We start from the raw sequence: 25,411 nt of genomic DNA, 5'->3' as shown, positions 1-25,411 counted from the left end.
GGTGTGCAGGCTAATTGGGAACAGGTGGGTGCCATGATTGGGTATAAAAACAGCTTTTCAAAAAAATGCTCAGTCTTTCACAAGAAAGGATGGGGCGAGGTACACCCCTTTGTCCACAACTGCGTGAGCAAATAGTCAAACAGTTTAAGAACAACGTTTCTCAAAGTGCAATTGCGAGAAATTTAGGGATTTCAACATCTACGGTCCATAATATCATCAAAAGGTTCAGAGAATCTGGAGAAATCACTCCACGTAAGCGGCATGGCCGGAAACCAACATTGAATGACCGTGACCTTCGATCCCTCAGACGGCACTGTATCAAAAACCGACATCAATCTCTAAAGGATATCACCACATGGGCTCAGGAACATTTCAGAAAACCACTGTCACTAAATACAGTTGGTCGCTACATCTATAAGTGCAAGTTAAAGCTCTACTATGCAAAGCGAAAGCCATTTATCAACAACACCCAGAAACGCCGCCGGCTTCTCTGGGCCCGAGATCATCTAAGATGGACTCATGCAAAGTGGAAAAGTGTTCTGTGGTCTGACGAGTCCACATTTCAAATTGTTTTTGGAAATATTCGACATCGTGTCATCCGGACCAAAGGGGAAGCGAACCATCCAGACTGTTATCGACGCAAAGTTCAAAAGCCAGCATCTGTGATGGTATGGGGGTGCATTAGTGCCCAAGGCATGGGTAACTTACACATCTGTGAAGGCGCCATTAATGCTGAAAGGTACATACAGGTTTTGGAACAACATATGCTGCCATCTAAGCGCCGTCTTTTTCATGGACACCCCTGCTTATTTCAGCAAGACAATGCCAAGCCACATTCAGCACGTGTTACAACAGCGTGGCTTCGTAAAAAAAGAGTGCGGGTACTTTCCGGGACCGCCTGCAGTCCAGACCTGTCTCCCATCGAAAATGTGTGGCGCATTATGAAGCGTAAAATACGACAGCGTAGACCCTGGACTGTTGAACGACTGAAGCTCTACATAAAACAAGAATGGGAAAGAATTCCACTTTCAAAGCTTCAACAATTAGTTTCCTCAGTTCCCAATCGTTTATTGAGTGTTGTTAAAAGAAAAGGTGATGTAACACAGTGGTGAACATGCCCTTTCCCAACTACTTTGGCACGTGTTGCAGCCATGAAATTCTAAGTTAATTATTATTTGCAAAAAAAAAAAAGTTTATGAGTTTGAACATCAAATATGTTGTCTTTGTAGTGCATTCAATTGAATATGGGTTGAAAAGGATTTGCAAATCATTGTATTCCGTTTATATTTACATCTAACACAATTTCCCAACTCATATGGAAACGGGGTTTGTATATAAAATATACACATTCAGTGTATGTTTTAAAATCAATAATCCAAAATGTGTTTTTCCACTTGTAATTGCGGATCTGAAACGTGAAACAATCCCAACTCGCTTCATTCTGCAAGTCCATTTTTTTTTTTTATCACAGTTTGACAGGCAATGGTCAACATTTGTGATTAATACGAGAACATTTTCACAAAGTGAAAAACAATGTTTAACTTACTGTTCTTGGTGGAGTCCTGCTTGTTTCACAGGTCATTGGGCTGAAGCATTTATCTCCATAGACCCAAATATAAGACGACTCCTCCCTTGTGTGGTGTTCGGGTCTGTGGGACCCGTTTTCATTTTTTATTAAAAGAAAAATGATACAATTAATTAATTTTTCAAACTGAGACTCACTGACTTTGGCTCATTTTCTGTGAAGAACATATATCAGAATACATATTTAATGACCACACACCATACACCCCCCTTACACATTTCTATTACATATAAGATGTCCGGGTCCACTGGACCCTGGGCTAATAGAAGTGTGGAAATTGATGTTCTGTGTAACACACACACAGTAGGCCTAGACAGGAGGAGGACAGAGTGTAGGTACACAGAACATCAGAGGGTCAAATGTGCGAGAAAATGAGAGCAGACAGTGTTGACAAACAATGCGTGGGAACCGCAGGTGCAGAAACACAAAAGAAGAATCCCTGTGGGATGCAGAAACTGGCAGAGAAATTTTCCGTGCAACGTTCATATTGTTGCGTTTGTGGGTCTGATGGACCCGTTGCATTTTGTGGCTTTTAATGCCTCACAATCAAACACTTTTATGTTAAAAATACTGAACAGATGTTTATTGGGATAAGGTCACACCTGCCAGCTTGTCCCATTTCAGTCCTAAAATGTCCAAACACGCATTTACCTATGTGAACAAGTCATTACCTGTGGTTGTCTCTTTAATTGACTGCATGGCTGCCAGCTTCTTTGTGATTTGAAAGTCTGTATTTATCCCACGTAAGAAGATGAGCAGCTGGGCGGTGTCACGTACATCGCAGCTCTCATCTAAAGCCAGCGAAAAACAGTCAAAGTCTCTGTACATATCAGCGCAACAGAGTCCAATAAGCACTCCTTAATAAACTCTCCGTCAGAAAACGCCTTACTGTTTCTGGCGATTTTGTGAGAAATGACGAAACTTGTCCTGACAGCTGCATCTCTGGGGGTGTGAAATTTGGCAAAAAGTCCGTGTTGGGTTTGCAGTTTTATTGGGATAAGGTAAACATCTGTTCAGTATTTTAACATAAAAGTGTTTGATTGTGAGGCATTAAAAGCCACAAAATGCAACGGGTCCATCAGACCCACAAACGCTGGCTGAGTAACAACAATATGAACATTACACAAGGGTTAAGACCGTTGAATGGAAAAAAATTGTCTAAAGTATTTATATAATAAATATTTTCGGGTAAAATTGAAAATGATTTTTGTTGAACTCCTCTTTAGAATATTGCAATTGTGTTGAAGTTTGTTGCTTCACTCTATTGCTGATTTTTAAAGGTATATTCCACACATTGTTGGCATAAATCAGAGGTGTCAACTCAAGGCCCGGGGGCCAGATCTGGCCCGCAACATAATTTTATCTGGCCCGCAAACACCTGGAAATGATTTGTGTCAATAAAGTACTTACTGTATTTTTCGGATTATAAATCACAGTTTTTTCATAGTTTGGCCGGGGGTGCGACTTATACTCAGGAGCGACTTATGTGTGAAATTATTAACACATTACCGTAAAATATCAAATAATATTATTTAGCTCATTCACGTAAGAGACTAGATGTAAAAGATTTCATGGGATTTAGCGATTAGGGTTAGGGTTAGGGTTAAAAATCGTTTTTAATCATATTTATTTTATATTGTTTTTTTTATATTGGTTTTATATGTAATTATTTTTTTTGTTTTTATTCAGTCATTGGTGGAGCTAAAGATATTATTTGAATATTGTTTTTAATATTGTTGTGCAGCACTTTGGAAACATTTTGTTGTTTAAATGTGCTATATAAATAAAGTGGATTGGATTGGATTGTCACACCCATTTCAGTCCTAAAATGTCCAAACACGCATTTACCTATGTGAACAAGTCATTACCTGTGGTTGTCTCTTTAATTGACTGCATGGCTGCCAGCTCCTTTGGGATTTGAAAGTCTGTATTTATCCCACGTAAGAAGATGAGCAGCTGGGCGGTGTCACGTACATCGCAGCTCTCATCCAAAGCCAGCGAAAAACAGTCAAAGTCGGCCGTTCTGTTCTGCAGCTGAAGCTCCAAATTTCCGGGCATATCAGCGCAACAGAGTCCAATAAGCACTCCTTAATAAACTCTCCGTCAGAAAACGCCTTACTTTTTCTGGCGATTTTGTGAGAAATGACGAAACTTGTCCTGACGGCTGCATCTCTGGGGGTGTGAAATTTGGCAAAAAGTCCTTGTTGGGTTTGCAGTTTTACCATCAACGCATCAGCCTCCCTTGCGCGCGCTTCATCAGACAGATTCCGGTATTTTTCCTCGTGCTTCGTCGTGTAGTGGCGATTCAAATGATATTCTTTAAACACAGCAACCTCCATCCATCCATCCATCTTCTTCCGCTTATCCGAGGTCGGGTCGCGGGGGCAGCAGCCTAAGCAGGGAAGCCCAGACTTCCCTCTCTCCAGCCACTTCGTCCAGCTCCTCCCGGGGGATCCCGAGGCATTCCCAGGCCATCCGGGATATATAGTCTTCCCAACGTGTCCTGGGTCTTCCCCGTGGCCTCCTACCGGTCGGACGTGCCCTAAACACCTCCCTAGGGAGGCGTTCGGGTGGCATCCTGACCAGATGCCCGAACCACCTCATCTGGCTCCTCTCGATGTGGAGGAGCAGTGGCTTTACTTTGAGCTCCCCCCGGATGGCAGAGCTTCTCACCCTATCTCTAAGGGAGAGCCCCGCCACCCGGCGGAGGAAACTCATTTGAGCCGCTTGTACCCGTGATCTTGTCCTTTCGGTCATGACTCAAAGCTCATGACCATAGGTGAGGATGGGAACGTAGATCGACCGGTAAATCGAGAGCTTTGCCTTCCGGCTCAGCGTCCGCATTACTGAAGACGCCGCACCGATCCGCCTGTCGATCTCACGATCCACTCTTCCCTCACTCGTGAACAAGACTCCGAGGTACTTGAACTCCTCCACTTGGGGCAAGATCTCCTCCCCAACCCGGAGATGGCACTCCAACCTTTTCCGGTCGAGAACCATGGACTCGGACTTGGAGGTGCTGATTCCCATCCCAGTCGCGTCACACTCGGCTGCGAACCGGTCCAGTGAGAGCTGAAGATCTTGACCAGATGAAGTCATCAGGACCACATCATCTGCAAAAAGCAGAGACCTAATCCTGCAGCCACCAAACCAGATCCCCTCAACGCCTTGACTGCGCCTAGAAATTCTGTCCATAAAAGTTATGAACAGAATCGGTGACAAAGGGCAGCCTTGGCGGAGACCAACCCTCACTGGAAACGGGTCCGACTTACTGCCAGCAATGCGGACCAAGCTCTGACGCTGATTATACAGGGAGCGAACCGCCACAATCAGACAGTCCGATACCCCATACTCTCTGAGTACTCCCCACAGGACTTCCCGAGGGACACGGTCGAATGCCTTCTCCAAGTCCACAAAGCACATGTAGACTGGTTGGGCAAACTCCCATGCACCCTCAAGGACCCTGCCGAGAGTATAGAGCTGGTCCACAGTTCCACGACCAGGACGAAAACCACACTGTTCCTCCTGAATCCGAGGTTCGACTATCCGGCGTAGCCTCCTCTCCAGTACACCTGAATAGACCTTACCGGGAAGGCTGAGGAGTGTGATCCCACGATAGTTGGAACACACCCTTCGGTTCCCCCCTCTTAAAGAGAGGAACCACCACCCCGGTCTGCCAATCCAGAGGTACCGCCCCCGATGTCCACGCAATGTTGCAGAGTCTTGTCAACCAAGACAGCCCCACAACATCCAGAGCCTTAAGGAACTCCGGGCGGATCTCATCCACCCCCGGGGCCTTGCCACCGAGGAGCTTTTTAACTACCTCTGCAACCTCAGCCCCAGAAATAGGAGAGCCCACCATAGATTCCCCAGGCCCTGCTTCAGCAATCTGTGTATCACAAATTAAGCACACGGCTTTACCTTTAATTTCTGTAAAGAAATACTTGTCAGTCCATGTCTTGTTGAAAACACGCCATTCGTCATCAACTTTTCTCTTTTTAGCGTCTCATCACTTGTCGCTGTGCACCTTCACTCACAGGACATACGTCCATAAATAACACTTTTCAAAATAAAAGCAGCACAGTTATAGTGCACGCACAACATAGATGTTTTTTAAACTTTATTTTGTAATTTGTGATTGCCGCTGTTCACATTCACTCACAATCACACACGCGCATACGTCCACACGGAAGTAATACAAATAACGCTTTTCAAAACAAAAGCAGCACCGTTGTATTGCACACTCGACATAGATACTTTTTTAAATGTATTTTGTAATTTATGATTGGCCTCACGCAGAATGCCCAGGTCTGCCGTAGGAGGATACAATAGCTCACCGGCGTCAAAATGTAAACAAACGACATGGGTGGATCTACACCTGACATCCACTGTAATGATACCAAGTACAGGAGCGTATCTAGTGGAATACTACTATGATTAAATCGATATTTTTTTAGCATCACAAAATCTTTTTAAGTTAAAAAAAAATTTATATTATGTTTATAAACTCAGGGAATATGTCCCTGGACACATGAGGACTTTGAATATGACCAATGTATGATCCTGTAACTACTTTTGGTATCGAATCGATGTGGGATCTGAGCCGAGGATGTCGTTGTGGCTTGTGCAGCCCTTTGAGACACTGGTGATTTAGGGCTATATAAGTAAACATTGATTGATTGATTGATTGATCGATACCTAAATTTGTGGTTTCATCCAAAACTAATGTAAAGTATCAAACAACAGAAGAATAAGTGATTATTTCATTTTAACAGAAGTGTAGATAGAACATGTTAAAAGAGAAAATAAGCAGATATTAACAGTAAATGAACAAGTAGATTAATAATTCATTTTTACAGCTTGTCCTTCATAATGTTGACAAACTAATAGGTAGATAAATGACACAATATGTTACTGCATATGTCAGCAGACTAATTAGGAGCCTTTGTTTGTTTACTTACTACTAAAAGACAAGTTGTCTTGTATGTTCACTATTTTATTTAAGGACAAACTTGCAATAATAAACATATGTTTAATGTACCCTGCGATTTTTTGTTATAATAAAGCCAATAATGCCATTTTTTTGCGGTGCCCTTTATTTAGAAAAGTATCGAAATACATTTTGATACCGGTACCAAAATATTGGTATCTGGACAACTCTAGACCATACTTGCCAACCTTGAGACCTCCGATTTCGGGAGGTGGGGGGGGTCGGGCGGGGGCGTGATTGGGGGCGGGGCTAAGAGGGGAGGAGTATATTTACAGCTAGAATTCACCAAGTCAAGTATTTCATATATATATATCTTTCTGTGTGGAGTTTGCATGTCCTCCCCGTGACTGCGTGGGTTCCCTCCGGGTACTCCGGCTTCCTCCCACCTCCAAAGACATGCACCTGGGGATAAGTTGATTGGCAACACTAAATTGGCCCTAGTGTGTGGATGTGAGTGTGAATGTTGTCTGTCTATCTGTGTTGGCCCTGCGATGAGGTGGCGACTTGTCCAGGGTGTACCCCGCCTTCCGCCCGATTGTAGCTGAGATAGGCTCCAGCGCCCCCCGCGACCCCAAAGGGAATAAGCGGTAGAAAATGGATGGATGGATGGATGGATATATATATATATATATATATATATATATATACATATATATATATATATATATATATATATATATATATATATATATATATATATATATATATATATATATGAAATACTTGACTTTCAGTGAATTCTAGCTATATATATATATATATATTTATTTTATTATATATATATATTTATTTTATTATATATATATATATATATATATATATATATATATATATATATATATATATAAATAAATAAATAAAAGAAATACTTGAATTTCAGTGTTCATTTATTTACACACATACACACACATAACGTTGAGTTAAGGGTTGAATTGTCCATCCTTGTTCTATTCTCTGTCACTATTTTTCCAACCATGCTGAACACCCTTTCGCAGGTACCCAGAAAGGTTTCGAGTACCACCAAAAAAACTGAATCTCTGAAGACAGTATAAAAATCTGTGTTAAAGGTGTACAAATACTGTTTGTATAATAAGCATGTTATTTTTTACAAATGAGGGTTAAGAGTTCAGTACTAAAAAAAAAAAGAAAAGAATGTGGCTTAAGTACAGTTTTTTAATTGAGCTGCTGCATTTTTTGGTTGGGTTGTTTATTTATTTTGAGTAACTTCTATACATTTCTAAAAAGGGGAGGAATGTAATAGAGTGATCTATGTTTGTCTGTTGCCATCTCCTGGTGAATGTTGGCTGTAGCGTACTGGGGTTACTTTTTGGTTGGCCAACGATTTACATGGTGTTGTGCACCTGACGTCACTCAGGTCCGCATGGAGCTGGAGGGGGCGTGGCTTCCAGCTCCGCCTGAATTTCGGGAGATTTTCGGGAGAAAATTTGTCCCAGGAGGTTTTCGGGAGAGGCGCTGAATTTCGGGAGTCTCCCGGAAAATCCGGGAGGGTTGGCAAGTATGCCCTCGACTATAAGATGACTTGTCTTTTTCAGACTCTTTTCTTCCAGTCTTGATTTTTGAATGAATACATTATTATGTAAAAAAAAAAAAAATCAAGATGTCAATCATTTAATGCGATGCATTGATGAGACTGTGCTCTCAGGTACCGGGAAGTCCTTCTTACTGAAGAGAATCATCGGGTCGCTCCCTCCCAAGAGCACCTTTGCCACTGCCAGCACGGGAGTGGCCGCATGTCACATCGGAGGAACAACGCTACACAACTTTGCAGGTCAGTCAGGCCGGGTTCCGTCGCTCGCACATAATTAGTGAATGGTGGAACATGCACTTAGGGCCTTTTTTTAATATCTCGATATTTTTAGGCCATGTCACGATACACGATATATATCTCCATATTTTGCCTTAGCCTTGAATGAACACTTGATGCATATAATCACAGCAGTATGATGATTCTATGTGTCTACATTAAAACATTCTTCTTCATACTGCATTAATATATGCTACTTTTAAACTTTCATGCAGAGAGGGAAATCACAACTAAAAGTGTATTTATTAAACAGTTATTAAGCAGTGGCACAAACATTCATGTCATTTCCAAAACAAAGTGCAAGATTGTCAGAGACATTTTAAAACAAGCTATGAGTGCACTTTTGTGCATGATGTCACTAAGATGACATATCAAAACAACACTAAATTAAAGTGCACTTTTTGTACAGAACGCCACTACAATAGTTTAAAACAAATAAAGTGCACTTTTGTGCATGATGTCACACAAGATATTTCAATAAGTGTCAAATAAAAATGAGCTGCATAATAGGAAATCAAATAGTGTATGTCCTTCGCTATGTGGTAGGTTCCTGCAGACGTTATCTCCTTCTGTTGTTGATTATTTTTTTCATACGGTGTTGATGTGGAAACGGTTGCCTCGGCATTTTGTTGGTGTGGCACCGGCCGGAGATGTTGACATGCGGAGTAAGCACTCTTTATTCTGTAGCGCAGGGGTGCTCATTACGTCGATCGCGAGCTACCGGTCGATCTCGGAGGGTGTGTCAGTCGATCACCAGCCAGGCATTAAAAAAAATGGTCCTAAAAATGAGCGATCATAAATCTTCACTATGACGTCACTTTCGTCACTTGATTGGCATTCACGGCACCCGAGGGTCTTCTGAGATGACGCTGGCTGCTGCCAGCTCATTAAAATTACCGACTGGAAGGCGAGAAACACTTTATTTCAACAGACTCTGGCGCCGTACCTGTCGTCAAAACTCCAAAGACCGACTGCACAGTTGCACAATAAAAGCTCTGCTTCATCCTGCCTGCGCTAACAAAACAAGAGTCTCAGAAAGCTGGCGTGCACAAGCTAGCAAGCTACGGAGTTTGCCGACAATGTATTTCTTGTAAAGTGTATACAAAGGAGTACGGAAGCTGGACAAATAAGATGCCAAAAACCAACCACTTTCATGTGGTATTGGACAGCAAGGAGGACTTTTTTTCTCCTCCATTCGAAAATGCGGACGTTTTTAGCACCACTGTCTGATTCCAATCAATGCAAGTCATCAGAATCAGGTAATACACCAACTTATATTCTTGTCTTCATGAAAGAAAGGAATCTATATGTGTTAAACATGCTTGTATTATCTTTAAACACCTTAACTTGTTAACAATATTAACTATATGTGTTAAACATGCTTGCATTATCTTTAAACACCTTTAACTTATTAACAATATTACCGTATTTTCCGCACCATAAGGCGCCCTGGGTTATAAGCCGCGCCTTCAATGAACGGCATATTTCAATACTTTGTCCACCTATAAGACGCCCCGTGTTATAAGCCGCATCTAACTGCGCTAAAGGAATGTCAAAAAACAGTCAGATAGGTCAGTCAAACTTTAATAATATATTAAAAACCAGCGTGATGTGGGCGCGCATGGAGTCGTATATCAACATGGACGGAGCTGCGTGAAAAAAGCCACCCGGCCTCTTCGCGTAAACTTACCTTAACCACTCGCTCATCTTTTCTTCATCCATCCCTTCGAGTTAGCTTTTATGATGACGCCGGCTGGAAAGGTCTCTTTTGGCAAGGTCTTCCTTTTGAATATCACCATGGGTGGAAGTTTCTGGCCATTAGCATGGCAAGCTAGAACCACAGTGAAGGATGACTTCTCATTCCCTGTGGTGCGAATATTCACCGTACATGCTCCCGTTGTATCCACAGTGCGGTTCACAGGAATATCAAAAGTCAGTGGAACCTCGTCCATGTTGATAATGTTCTCTGGCCGGATCTTTTTTTCAGCTATCTTGTTTTTACAATATGCACGGAAAGTAGCCAGCTTTTCTTGAAAGTCTTTAGGCAGTTGCTGTGAAATAGTAGTCCGTGTGCGGATGGAGAGATTGCGTCTTTTCATGAACCGGAAACCTGTCGCTTAGTAGGAGCCATTTTGTGGTCTTTACAGATGTAAACACACAAAGGAAATGAAACGTACCGGTAATATCCGCGCGCTTCTTCTTCTTCTACGCGGGCGGGTGGTTGCTTACAGTAGAAGAAAAAGCGCTTCCTGTTCTATGGGGGCGGGTGCTTACCTTGGCGGTGCTTGCGTAGAAGAAGAAGCACTTCCTCTTCTACGGGGAAAAAAGATGGCGGCTGTTTACCGTAGTTGCGAGACCGAAACTTTATGAAAATGAATCTTAATATTAATCCATATATAAAGCGCACCGGGTTATAAGGCGCACTGTCAGCTTTTGAGAAAATTTGTGGTTTTTAGGTGCGCCTTATAGTGCGGAAAATACGGTAACTATATGTGGTAAACATGCTTGTATTATCATTAAACACCTTTAACTTGTTAACAATATTAACTATATGTATTAAACATACTTGTATTATCATTAAACACCTTTAATTTATTAACAATATTAACTATTGGATTAAACATTCTTGTATGATCATTAAACACCTTTAATTTATTAACAATATTAACTATATCAATCAATCAATCAATCAATCTTTATTTATATAGCCCTAAATCACAAGTGTCTCAAAGGGCTGCACAAGCCACAACGACATCCTCGGTACAAAGCCCACATACGGGCAAGGAAAAACTCACCCCAGTGGGACGTCGATGTGAATGACTATGAGAAACCTTGGAGAGGACCGCATATGTGGGTAACCCCCCCTCTAGGGGAGACCGAAAGAAATGGATGTCGAGTGGGTCTGACATAATATTGTGAGAGTCCAGTCCATAGTGGATCCAACATAATAGTAAGAGTCCAGTCCATAGTGGGGCCAGCAGGACACCATCCCGAGCGGAGACGGGTCAGCAGCGCAGAGATGTTCCCAGCCGATGCACAGGCGAGCGGTCCACCCCGGGTCCCGACTCTGGACAGCCAGCACTTCATCCATGGCCACCGGACCTGTGCCCCCCACCCCCCTCAAGGAAAAGGGGAGCAGAGGAGAAAAGAAAAGAAACGGGAGATCAACTGGTCTAACAGGGGGGCTATTTAAAGGCTAGAGTATACAAATGAGTTTTAAGATGGGACTTAAATGCTTCTACTGAGGTAGCATCTCTAATTGTTACCGGGAGGGCATTCCATAGTACTGGAGCCCGAATAGAAAACGCTCTACAGCCCGCAGACTTTTTTTGGGCTCTGGGAATCACTAATAAGCCGGAGTTCTTTGAACGCAGATTTCTTGCCGGGACATATGGTACAATACAATCGACAAGATAGGATGGAGCTAGACCGTGTAGTATTTTATACGTAAGTAGTAAAACCTTAAAGTCACATCTTAAGTGCACAGGAAGCCAGTGCAGGTGAGCCAGTATAGGTATATATATAGGTATATATGTATATAAAGGTATATACAGTATAGGCGTAATATGATCAAACTTTCTTGTTCTTGTCAAAAGTCTAGCAGCCGCATTTTGTACCAACTGTAATTTTTTAATGCTAGACATAGGGAGACCCGAAAATAATACGTTACAGTAGTCGAGACGAGACGTAACGAACGCATGAATAATGATCTCAGCGTCTCTAGTGGATAAAATAGAACGAATTTTAGCGATATTACGGAGATGAAAGAAGGCCGTTTTAGTAACACTCTTAATGTGTGATTCAAACGAGAGAGTTGGGTGAAAGATAATACCCAGATTCTTTACTGATTCGCCTTGTGTAATTGTTTGGTTGTCAAATGTTAAGGTGGTATTATTAAATAAATGTCGGTGTTTAGCAGGACCGATAATCAGCATTTCCGTTTTCTTGGCGTTGAGTTGCAAGAAGTTAGCGGACATCCATTGTTTAATTTCATTAAGACACGCCTCCAGCTGACTACAATCCGGCGTGTTGGTCAGCTTTAGGGGCATGTAGAGTTGGGTGTCATCAGCATAGCAATGAAAGCTAACACCGTATTTGCGTATGATGTCGCCTAGCGGCAGCATGTAAATACTAAAGAGTGCAGGGCCAAGAACCGAACCTTGGGGGACTCCGCACATTACCTTAACATAGTCCGAGGTCACATTATTATGGGAGACGCATTGCATCCTGTCAGTAAGATAAGAGTTCAACCACGACAAAGCTAAGTCTGACATACCAATACGTGTTTTGATACGCTCTAATAAAATATTATGATATGTGTTAAACATGCTTGCAATATCATTAAACACCTTTAACTTATTAACAAAAACATATATTTCATAAATAAGTAAATATAAATTATATATATGAATGAGGTAGATCCCCACGACTTGATCAATTGAAAAGTAGCTCGCCTGCAGAAAAAGTGTGAGCACCTCTGCTCTAGCGGGTGACTTTTCAAATGATGCTACGTATTAGCAGTAATGCTACTTTTTGTAGCAACGCTTTTGCCCCACACTTGACAAATTACGGTTGTCTGTTCGACATATTCCCACTTGAAGCCAAACCACCACCAGACGATGGACTGGGAATTATGGATTGGGAATTAATTCTTCCTTCATTTGTTACCAGATTTGCACTTTCTTTCTCTCGTATTACCACGCGCACCACATCTAACGTTACCCATGCTGCTACCTCTCTGCTCCGCGAGGGCGTATACGTATGTAAGAAGGTGCGCTTGTTTTATCTCTCTGAGAAGAAAGAGTGAAAAGAGCCTGTAGTGTAATGCCCGCAGCTAAAAGCAACTGCGTGAGAACGTATACTCCAATATCACGATATAGTCATTTTCTATATCGCACAGAGACAAACCCGCGATATATCGAGTATATCGATATATCGGCCAGCCCTACGTGCACTACACTCAAAGTTCCATAAAGTGCAGTCGCATGTAGCACAATTGAGCGAAACTGTTTGTATTCCACCGTAACCACACCAAAAACATGAGTAAAAAACGTACATAAAAACAGCTGTCTTTCTTTCTCACTTGCGCCAACACACGCACTCATGTTACTTAGCCAGTGATGCGTTTACGGCAACGCAAAAAGTCGGACAACTCCAATATCGCATAAAAACAGTTACACTATGACTCCCCCAATCACGCTTGTGCTTATTCTACTGCCGTTGATTTAAGAATGTTAATTTATTGATATTATTCACCAAATTCTGTTCCGAGCTTAAAGAAATGCTCATAAAAAGACAAAAAGTTACAGGGATGTACACTTTTTGTATGGTCATGGTCACTACTGCCTAGTTTCTCTTGTTATATTCTTATTTTTTACTATTTATTGTTGCTTCTTATTTTTATTGTTATTGTTATTTTTTATTTTATTTCCATTTATACCCCCATTATTTACTTTTTACTTTTAAAATTCTGAGGGAACTCTCCTGAAGGAATCAATAAAGTTCTATCTATCTATCTATCTATTTATCTATCTATCTATCTACAAACCCTGTTTCCATATGAGTTGGGAAATTGTGTTAGATGTAAATATAAACGGAATACAATGATTTGCAAATCTTTTTCAACCCATATTCAGTTGAATGCACTACAAAGACAACATATTTGATGTTCAAACTCATAAACTTTATTTTTTTTCTGCAAATAATAATTAACTTAGAATTTCATGGCTGCAACACGTGCCAAAGTAGTTGGGAAAGGGCATGTTCACCACTGTGTTACATGGCCTTTCCTTTTAACAACACTCAGTAAACGTTTGGGAACTGAGGAGACACATTTTTTTAAGCTTCTCAGGTGGAATTCTTTACCATTCTTGCTTGATGTACAGCTTAAGTTGTTCAACAGTCCGGTGGTCTCCGTTGTGGTATTTTAGGCTTCATAATGCGCCACACATTTTCAATGGGAGACAGGTCTGGACTACAGGCAGGCCAGTCTACTACCCGCACTCTTTTACTATGAAGCCACGTTGATGTAACACGTGGCTTGGCATTGTCTTGCTGAAATAAGCAGGGGCGTCCATGGTAACGTTGCTTGGATGGCAACATATGTTGCTCCAAAACCAAAACCTTTCAGCATTAATGGCGCCTTCACAGATGTGTAAGTTACCCATGTCTTGGGCACTAATACACCCCCATACCATCACAGATGCTGGCTTTTCAACTTTGCGCCTACAACAATCCGGATGGTGCTTTTCCTCTTTGGTCCGGAGGACACGACGTCCACAGTTTCCAAAACAATTTGAAATGTGGACTCGTCAGACCACAGAACACTTTTCCACTTTGTATCAGTCCATCTTAGATGAGCTCAGGCCCAGCAAAGCCGACGGCGTTTCTGGGTGTTTCTGGGTTTTCGCCTTGCATAGGAGAGTTTTAACTTGCACTTACAGATGTAGCGACCAACTGTAGTTACTGACAGTGGGTTTCTGAAGTGTTCCTGAGCCCATGTGGTGATATCCTTTACACACTGATGTCACTTGTTGATGCAGTACAGCCTGAGGGATCGAAGGTCACGGGCTTAGCTGCTTACGTGCAGTGATTTCTCCAGATTCTCTGAACCCTTTGATGATATTACGGACCGTAGATGGTGAAATCCCTAAATTCCTTGCAATAGCTTGTTGAGAAAAGTTTTTCTTAAACTGTTCAACAATTTGCTCACGCATTTGTTGACAAAGTGGTGACCCTCGCCCCATCCTTGTTTGTGAATGACTGAGCATTTCATGGAATCTACTTTTATACCCAATCATGGCACCCACCTGTTCCCAATTTGCCTGTTCACCTGTGGGATGTTCCAAATAAGTGTTTGATGAGCATTCCTCAACTTTATCAGTATTTATTGCCACCTTTCCCAACTTCTTTGTCACGTGTTGCTGGCATCAAATTCTAAAGTTAATGATTATTTGCAACAACAAAAAAATGTTTATCAGTTTGAACATCAAATATGTTGTCTTTGTAGCATATTCAATTGAATATGGGTTGAAAATAATGTGCAAATCATTGTATTCCGTTTATATTTACATCTAACACAATTTCCCAACTCATATGGAAAAGGGGTTTCTATCTATCTATCTATCTATCTATCTAGACCACAAGGAAGTGTTTTCCATCTAGAAAAAATAAACATAATATGACTCCTTTTAATGCGCCCTATATATGAAAACAGATCGAAAATAGACCATTCATCGGCGGTGCGCTTTAAAATCCTGTGCGCCCTATGGTCCGGAAATAACGGTATGTAGAAAAACTGGTCATTTTCTGTCATACAAACCAGGCTTAAACCAAGTGTTTGACTTCTATCTTTCTTTCTTAATTGCGCCAACACACCCACTCATGTTGCTTTGCCGGTGATGCGTTTACGGCAACGCAAATGACTCCCCAATCACACGTGTGCTTATTCTACTGTCGTTAATTAAGAATGTTAATTTATTGATATTATTCACGAAATTATGTTCCCAGATTAAAGAAATGCTCATAAAAGATACGACAAAAAGTTACTGGGATGTACACTTTTCGAATGTTTACATCTCATTGTGCAACAGGTGAATGTTTAAAGGGGAACTAAATGGGATCTCTGAAAGGGGTACCCCTTATTTCCAAAGTAGGACCCCTACCCAGACATACAATACTAGTCCACAGCTCATGAAATTGTATTTTAATTTTTTTATTGTCATTGTAAGTGGGCCAAATCGCTTATGTCAGAAAATAATCTCATAAAAATGACTGCTGTCATTTGATTATTATAATAACTCGTTATTTAGTCCGGTTTGGGACAGGTGCTGCTGGTGTGGCCACGTCTGATGTTGCTCACATGTGCTCCACTGAATGCTCAAATATTCTCTTAAACCAGGGACTTTATTTTGGGAGTTGGTTTTATCTGAAGATTTAAGCAGAGCTAAAGGCTTGTTTTAAAGAATATTGAAGATTATACTTTACTACTCTTATATTATTTTCAAGGCTTTTTAATATTTTTATAAGCATCTCTCTATGCATGAAACTTGAAAATGTCCAGAAAATGACTCATGTTAGGTGACACGCATATTTGGGTTGGATTTGTCGAAATTCACTCTCCGGCACACACAAAAAATTTGCGTATTTATTAACGTCCAGCCAAAATATATGTGGACATGAGTTTTGGTCCATACTCATAAAGCCCCCGGACAACATAGCTCCTAGGATCATTGGGACACGCAAACTCCTTTACCACGATAAGGTGGCAGCTCAAAGAGGAGTGGTACCTCTGGATTGGCAGACCGGGGTGGTGGTTCCTCTCTTTAAGAAGGGGAACCGGAGGGTGTGTTCTAACTATCGTGGGATCACACTCCTCAGCCTTCCCGGTAAGGTCTATTCAGGTGTACTGGAGAGGAGGCTACGCCGGATAGTCGAACCTCGGATTCAGGAGGAACAGTGTGGTTTTCGTCCTGGTCGTGGAACTGTGGACCAGCTCTATACTCTCGGCAGGGTCCTTGAGGGTGCATGGGAGTTTGCCCAACCAGTCTACATGTGCTTTGTGGACTTGGAGAAGGCATTGGACCGTGTCCCTCGGGAAGTCCTGTGGGGAGTGCTCAGAGAGTATGGGGTATCGGACTGTCTGATTGTGGCAGTCCACTCCCTGTATGATCAGTGTCAGAGCTTGGTCCGCATTGCCGGTAGTAAGTCGGACACGTTTCCAGTGAGGGTTGGACTCCGCCAAGGCTGCCCTTTGTCACCGATTCTGTTCATAACTTTTATGGACAGAATTTCTAGGCGCAGTCAAGGCGTTGAGGGGATCTGGTTTGGTGGCTGCAGGATTAGGTCTCTGCTCTTTGCAGATGATGTGGTCCTGATGGCTTCATCTGGCCAGGATCTTCAGCTCTCACTGGATCGGTTCGCAGCCGAGTGTGAAGCGACTGGGATGAGAATCAGCACCTCCAAGTCCGAGTCCATGGTTCTCGCCCGGAAAAGGGTGGAGTGCCATCTCCGGGTTGGGGAGGAGACCCTGCCCCAAGTGGAGGAGTTCAAGTCTTGTTCACGAGTGAGGGAAGGGTGGATCGTGAGATTGACAGGCGGCGTCTTCAGTAATGCGGACGATGTATCGATCTGTTGTGATGAAGAAGGAGCTGAGCCGGAAGGCAAAGCTCTCAATTTACCGGTCGATCTACGTTCCCATCCTCACCTATGGTCATGAGCTTTGGGTTATGACCGAAAGGACAAGATCACGGGTACAAGCGGCCGAAATGAGTTTCCTCCGCCGGGTGGCGGGGCTCTCCCTTAGAGATAGGGTGAGAAGCTCTGCCATCCGGGGGGAGCTCAAAGTAAAACCGCTGCTCCTCTACATGGAGAGGAGCCAGATGAGGTGGTTCGGGCATCTGGTCAGGATGCCACCCGAGCGCCTCCCTAGGGAGGTGTTTAGGGCATGTCCGACCGGTAGGAGGCCACGGGGAAGACCCAGGACACGTTGGGAAGACTATGTCTCCCGGCTGGCCTGGGAACGCCTCGGGATTCCCCCGGGAAGAGCTGGACGAAGTAGCTGGGGAGAAGGAAGTCTGGGCTTCCCTGTTTAGGCTTATAACAGTATAAAAACCTGCAGGAATGGGAAGCAAACTGGATCGTTTCCACCTGTGAGTGCTTGTCAAATGTGCACCCAGGTATTGGCTCTGGCTCATCCCCTCTGGAGCAGTGTATCGAACTGGCCCAGAGGCCCGGGGTCCTGCAGCACTGGACCAGCTGTCGACACCTCGTCATTGATGAGGTCTCCATGGTTGACGCGACGTTCTTTGACAAGCTGGAGTGTGTGGCCAGGTGGGATCCAAATGAACATGTCCCTATCCTTCCAGTCGTATGTAAAGATTTGCTCTCTGCACAAAGGTCGGTGAGGAGGTCCGCTGAGCCATTCGGGGGCATCCAGTTGATTATTTGTGGGGATTTCCTTCAGTTGCCTCCAGTTTCGAAAGGGAAGGAAAAGGCCAAGTTCTGCTTCCAGGTAAATGACTTCTGTACTGTATGATGGGGGGGCGGGGGGATTACACTTAATCACGGTTTCTACAGGTCAATAAAAAGCATTAGAATAAATTAAATGGATTTTGCGATAATTAAGGCTTTAAAGGGGAACTGCACTTTTTTTGGAACTTTGCCTATCGTTCGCAATCATTACGAGAGGCAAGAAAAATGCATTCTAACTCGTTACTAAAAGTCCGCTTACAATGGAGTTAATGGTAAGTCCTCTAAAACCCAATAAAAACAATACTCCATTTACATTTGGAGTTAGAATTTATAATAATACCACAAATACTTGTGGTATTATTATAAATTCTAACGCAGACAAACTATTTTTAGCGGTGCATTGTCACAGAGAGCGAACAAGCTCGCTGCTGCTATGTTGACGTCTCAGAAGGGTTAAAACCATTAAAAATCAGTTCCCAGTGGCTTATTATATTTTTCGAAGTTTTTTTCAAAATTTTACCCGTCACGCAATATCCCTAAAAAAAAGCTTCAAAGTGCCTGATTTTAACCATCGTTATAAACACCCGTCCATTTTCCTGTGACGTCACATAGTGAAGCCAACACAAACAAACATGGCGGAAAGAACAGCAAGCTATAGCGACATTAGCTCGGATTCAGACTCTGATTTCAGCGGCTTAAGCGATTCAACAGATTACGCATGTATTGAAACGGATGGTTGTAGTGTGGAGGCAGGTAGCGAAAACGAAATTGAAGAAGAAACTGAAGCTATTGAGCCATATCGGTTTGAACCGTATGCAAGCGAAACCGACGAAAACGACACGACAGCCAGCGACACGGGAGAAAGCGAGGACGAATTCGCCGATCGCCTTCTAACCAACGATTGGTATGTGTTTGTTTGGCATTAAAGGAAACTAACAACTATGAACTAGGTTTACAGCATATGAAATACATTTGGCAACAACATGCACTTTGAGAGTGCAGACAGCCCAATTTTCATCAATTAATATATTCTGTAGACATACCCTCATCCGCGCTCTTTTCCTGAAAGCTGATCTGTCCAGTTTTGGAGTTGATGTCAGCAGGCCAGGGAAGCTAGGGTCGATAGGGGGTTTAGCTCGCTCGTCTGCGGGAACAAACTGCCGCCATTGCTTGCCGTGCTACCGAGGCCCTTTGTCCCTGAATTGCTCACACACTCCGGCAGATTCAATGGGGGTCTGGCGGCAGATTTCTTTGACTTTATCGTTGGAAATGCATCTGCTTTGAGTGTCGCAGGATATCCACACATTCTTGCCATCTCTGTCGTAGCATAGCTTTCGTCGGTAAAATGTGCGGAACAAACGTCCAATTTCTTGCCACTTTCGCATCTTTGGGCCACTGGTGCAACTTGAATCCGTCCCTGTTCGTGTTGTTACACCCTCCGACAACACACCGACGAGGCATGATGTCTCCAAGGTACGGAAAACAGTCGAAAAAACGGAAAATAACAGAGCTGATTTTACTCGGTGTTTGAGAAAATGGCGGATTGCTTCCCGATGTGACGTCACGTTGTGAGGTCATCGCTCCGAGAGCAAATAATAGAAAGGCGTTTAATTCGCCAAAATTCACCCATTTAGAGTTCGGAAATCGGTTTAAAAAAAATATGGTCTTTTTTCTGCAACATCAAGGTATATATTGACGCTTACATAGGTCTGGTGATAATGTTCCCCTTTAACACTTGTGATTACCAGCGGAATTATTCATTACTTATCGTGTTAAGCAGTGTCAGCTAAGATTTATCTGAGAGCCAGATGAAGACCTCAAAAGAGCCACATCTGGCTCTAGAGCCATAGGTTTCCTACCCCTGTTATATATCATTATTTTGATGGTGGTCAAACAAGACATTTTAGCAAGGTAACGCCAACAATCTGTCCCGACTCCCGACTAAAACTTTACAAATACATTTGGCTAATCAACATCAGTCAAATGTGGCATAATTACTTAGTAAACCTACTTGCAAGAAGCATAAACAAGAGAAACCTACAGCGTAGAACTCAACGCCAAGAAAACGGAAATGCTGATTATCGATCCTGCTAGACACCGACATTTATTTAATAATACCACCTTAACATTTGACAACCAAACAATTACACAAGGTAAAGAATCCGGGTATTATCTTCGACCCAACTCTCTCGTTTGAATCACACATTAAGAGTGTTACTAAAACGGCCTTCTTTCATCTCCGTAATATCGCTAAAATTCGTTCTATTTTATCCACTAGCGACGCTGAGATCATTATTCATGCGTTCGTTACGTCTCGTCTCGATTACTGTAACGTATTATTTTGGCATACTTGCCAACCCTCCCGAATTTTCCGGGAGACTCCCGAAATTCAGCGCCTCACCCGAAAACCTCCCGGGACAAATATTCTCCCGAAAATCTCCCGATTTTCAGCCGGAGCTGGAGGCCACGCCCCCTCCAGCTCCATGCGGACTTGAGCGAGGACAGCCTTTTTTCACTACAGGAGGACAACAGCATGACAAGAACTAAATCATCCGGACTAGAGATAAATTGTATTATTATGTTTATCTTACCTAAAAATAAATATATTTATTACCGTAATAAAAATTTTTTTTTACTATATTTTGCTAAAAACATCAAAATTAATTGTATTTTTATTTGTATTTTTTCTGACTCCTTATTACATCCAGCCAGAGAATTATACCGGTACATTAAAAAAAAACATATTTGAAATAATTAATCTTAAATTACCATAATAATTCATTTAAAATGACCATATTTATTTATTAAAATAATTGCTTGTTTATCAACAACTTTAGCATTTTATTCATTACATTTTGAAGCTCTTAGAAGCCAAGTTATGTTATATTCATGTTATATTTATGCAAGTTTGAAGTATCAATTATCTAAACACAGTTTTGTTTGCATATTTTCAGGATATATATTTATATATATATATGTATATATATATATATATATATATATATATATATATATATATATGTGTATATATGTATGAAATACTTGACTTGGTGAATTCTAGCTGTCAATATACTCCTCCCCTCTTAACCACGCCCCCAACCACGCCCCGCCCCACTACGGTTGGGGACATCTCTGCGCTGCTGACCCGTCTCCGCTCGGGATGGTTTCCTGCTGGCCCCACTATGGACTGGACTCTTACTATTATGTTGGATCCACTATGGACTGGACTCTCACAATATTATGTCAGACCCACTCGACATCCATTGCATTCGGTCTGGGGGTTACCCACATATGCGGTCCTCTCCAAGGTTTCTCATAGTCATTCACATCGACGTCCCACTGGGGTGAGTTTTTCCTTGCCCTTATGTGGGCTTTGTACCGAGGATGTCGTTGTGGCTTGTGCAGCCCTTTGAGACACTTGTGATTTAGGGCTATATAAATAAACATTGATTGATTGATGATTGACTCGTCGATTGCCATTTGAAGTTCGGATTCGGCTGCGTATCTGGCAACCTCAGTCATTGAGAGTGGGAGGGGACTACAGAATTTTGATGTTGGTTGCAGTACCATTTCTGGCCACAGTATTACATATGGCACCTTTTTAAAACCAGATTGGCTAATACCTGCAGATTTCAAATACCGTAGATCAATCAGAATTTATAGAGCTTTTATATATACAAATGTGTGTGTGTGTGTGTGTGTGTGTGTGTGTGTGTGTGTGTGTGTGTGTGTGTGTGTGTGTGTGTGTGTGTGTGTGTGTGTGTGTGTGTGTGTGTGTGTGTGTGTGTGTGTGTGTGTGTGTGTGTGAATGTGGAAATAGTGTCAAATGCCTTTTCAAAGTCTATGAAATTAATAGTGAGTTCCATTCCATGGATTGTTCTATTATAATCCTGAGGGAGGCAATTTGGTCAGCACAAGATCTTCCATTTCTGAAACCAGCCTGGTTTTCCCTCAGTTGTGCATCGACCAATTTCCGCATCCTTCCTCGTAGTATGTGGTTGAGCACCTTCCCTGGTGTTGAGAGGAGCGTAATTCCCCTGTGGTTTTTACACTCCCTGAGGTCTCCTTTCTTGGGAATCTTGATGATGTTGCCATGTATCCAGTCTGATGGGACTTTTTCTCCCTCCCAGATAGCTTGCAGGAGATGGAAAAGGATGCCGGATGATGTTTCCATATCTGCTTTTTGAGAGCTTCGGCTGGTAGCTCATCTGGCCCTTCTGCCTTTGCTGCTCTCAGGGCTTTGATCATACTTCCCAACCTTGAGACCTCCAATTTCGGGAGGTGGGGGGTGGGGGGGCGTGGTTGGGATGGGGCGGGGGCGTGGTTGGGGTCGGGGCTAAGAGGGGAGGAGTATATTTACAGCTAGTAAATATATATATATATATATATATATATATATATATATATATATATATATATATATATATATATATATATATATATATATATATATATGAAGAAATACTTGACTTTCAGTGAATTCTAGCTATATATATATTTTTTTTTTTTATTATATATATATATATATATGTATATATATATATATATATAAATAAATAAAAGAAATACTTGAATTTCAGTGTTCATTTATTTACACATATACACACACATAACACTCATCTACTCATTGTTGAGTTGAGGGTTGAATTGTCCATCCTTGTTCTATTCTCTGTCACTATTTTTCCAACCATGCTGAACACCCTTTCGCAGGTACCCAGAAAGGTTTCGAGTACCACCAAAAAAACTGAATCTTTGAAGACAGTATAAAAATCTGTGTTAAAGGTGTACAAATACTGTTTGTATAATAAGCATGTTATTTTTTTACAAATGAGGGTTAAGAGTTCAGTACTAAAAAAAAGAAAAGAATGTGGCTTAAGTACAGTTTTTTAATCGAGCTGCTGCATTTTTTGGTTGGGTTGTTTATTTATTTTGATTAACTTCTAAACATTTCTAAAAGGGGAGAAATGTAATAGAGTGATCTATGTTTGTCTGTTGCCATCTCCTGGTAAATGTTGGCTATAGCGTACTGGGGTTACTTTTTGGTTGGCCAACGATTTACGTGGTGTTGCGCACCCGACGTCACTCAGGTCCGCATGGAGCTGGAGGGGGCGTGGCTTCCAGCTCCGCCTGAATTTCGGGAGATTTTCGGGAGAAAATTTGTCCCGGGAGGTTTTCGGGAGAGGCGCTGAATTTCGGGAGTCTCCCGGAAAATCCGGGAGGGTTGGCAAGTATGGCTTTGATGGCCTTCCTGATTTCCAGTTTGGTGGGGAGGGTTGCAGTTTATTTCAAGCATGATTGGAGCTGGTAGAATATCTGCAGTCAGTTGAGTTGGCTCTCTGTTGAGTAGGTCTTGAAAGTGATCAGTCCATCTCTGGATTTGATCTTCCTTGGTTGTGAGGGGTGTAGCATTCGTGTCTTTAATATGCATTTGGGCTTGTTTAAATTTGCCCGTGAGCATCTTTGTGGTTAGAGTTCTTTCAGATTATTCTTTCCTGCTGCTTCCTCTGCCTGCTGTGCTAAATCCTCGATGTACTTCTTTTTGTCCCTTCTGACACTCTTCTTCAGATCCTTGTTTGCTACTTCATATTCTCTTTGTGCTGCTGCCTTTCCTGCTCTAGTTCTGCATCTGTTAACTACCTCCTTTTTCTCCCTTCTCTCACTAACTTTCTTGTGGGTTCCTGTGGATAGCCAAGGTTTGTTTGTGGACTTTTTTTCTCCCTACCACTTCTGCACATGTCTCCGTCCATTTGGTCTTCAAACCTTCCCAAATGGGGATTACAGGATTAGGTCTCTGCTTTTTGCAGATGATGTGGTCCTGATGGCTTCATCTGGCCAGGATCTTCAGCTCTCACTGGATCGGTTCGCAGCCGAGTGTGAAGCGACTGGGATGAGAATCAGCACCTCAGAGTCCATGGTTCTCGCCCGGAAAAGGGTGGAATGCCATCTCCGGGTTGGGGAGGAGACCCTGCCCCAAGTGGAGGAGTTCAAGTACCTCGGAGTCTTGTTCACGAGTGAGGGAAGAGTGGATCGTGAGATCGACAGGCGGATCGGTGCGGCGTCTTCAGTAATGCGGACGCTGTATCGATCCGTTGTGGTGAAGAAGGAGCTGAGCCGGAAGGCAAAGCTCTCAATTTACCGGTCGATCTACGTTCCCATCCTCACCTATGGTCATGAGCTTTGGGTTATGACCGAAAGGACAAGATCACGGGTACAAGCGGCCGAAATGAGCTTCCCGGGTGGCGGGGCTCTCCTTAGGGTGAGAAGCTCTGCTATCCGCGAGGAGCTCAAAGTAAAGTCGCTGCTCCTCCACATCGAGAGGAGCCAGATGAGGTGGTTCGGGCATCTGCTCAGGATGCCACCCGAACGCCTCCCTAGGGAGGTGTTTAGGGCACGTCCGATCGGTAGGAGGCCACGGGGAAGACCCAGGACACGTTGGGAAGACTATGTCTCCCGGATGGCCTGGGAACGCCTCGGGATCCCCCAGGAAGAGCTGGGCGAAGTGGCTGGGGAGAGGAAAGTCTGGGCTTCCCTGCTTAGGCTGCTGCCCCCGCGACCCGACCTCGGCTAAGCGGAAGAAGATGGATGGATGGACCTTCCCAAATCCCTTATACAGTTCCTGGTGCTTGTGTTGGTTCTGTAGTGCTTGAAACCGTTTGTGTAATGTGACTTAGTAAAGTTCCAAAGTACCTATATCTTGGAACTGCTCTATGTTCAATTTGATCCTCCCTCCTTGTTTCATGAATTTCAATTTCATCTGGAACCTTGCTGTGACTAGGTGGTGGTCAGATGCAGCGTCAGCTCCTCTTCTTGCTCTGACATCAAGCAGTGAGCGCCTGAATTTCCGGCTAATGCAGATGTGATCAATCTGGTTTTCAGTTGTGTGGTTGGCAGAAACCCATGTTGCTTCGTGGATGTCCTTGTGTGGGAAAATAGAACCTCCAAAAACCAAGCTGTTGTCTGCGAATGGTGTAGCAAACCTTTCTCCGTTTACATTCATGGTTCCAAGCCCTTGCTTTCCCATTATCAGCTCATAGTCGTT

General features: G+C 42.7%; 1 protein-coding gene across 3 annotated transcripts in view; it reads left to right on the top strand.

The window, feature by feature from the left end:
• pif1 (PIF1 5'-to-3' DNA helicase homolog (S. cerevisiae)) overlaps positions 1 to 25,411 on the top strand; it is a 148,520-nt gene that overhangs the window by 101,414 nt on the left and 21,695 nt on the right. For all 3 annotated transcript variants that reach the window (XM_072912875.1, XM_072912873.1, XM_072912874.1), the window contains 3 exons: positions 8,239 to 8,364; positions 18,078 to 18,231; positions 18,298 to 18,412. In XM_072912875.1, coding sequence (XP_072768976.1) covers positions 8,239 to 8,364; positions 18,078 to 18,231; positions 18,298 to 18,412 — 395 coding nt within the window. The remainder of the gene's footprint in view (positions 1 to 8,238; positions 8,365 to 18,077; positions 18,232 to 18,297; positions 18,413 to 25,411) is intronic.

The sequence above is a fragment of the Nerophis lumbriciformis genome, linkage group LG03, assembly GCF_033978685.3.
Source record: "Nerophis lumbriciformis linkage group LG03, RoL_Nlum_v2.1, whole genome shotgun sequence".
NCBI lineage: Eukaryota > Metazoa > Chordata > Actinopteri > Syngnathiformes > Syngnathidae > Nerophis > Nerophis lumbriciformis.
The sequence above is the reverse complement of the archived record's forward strand: the minus strand, read 5'-3'. Positions and strand labels throughout refer to the sequence as shown.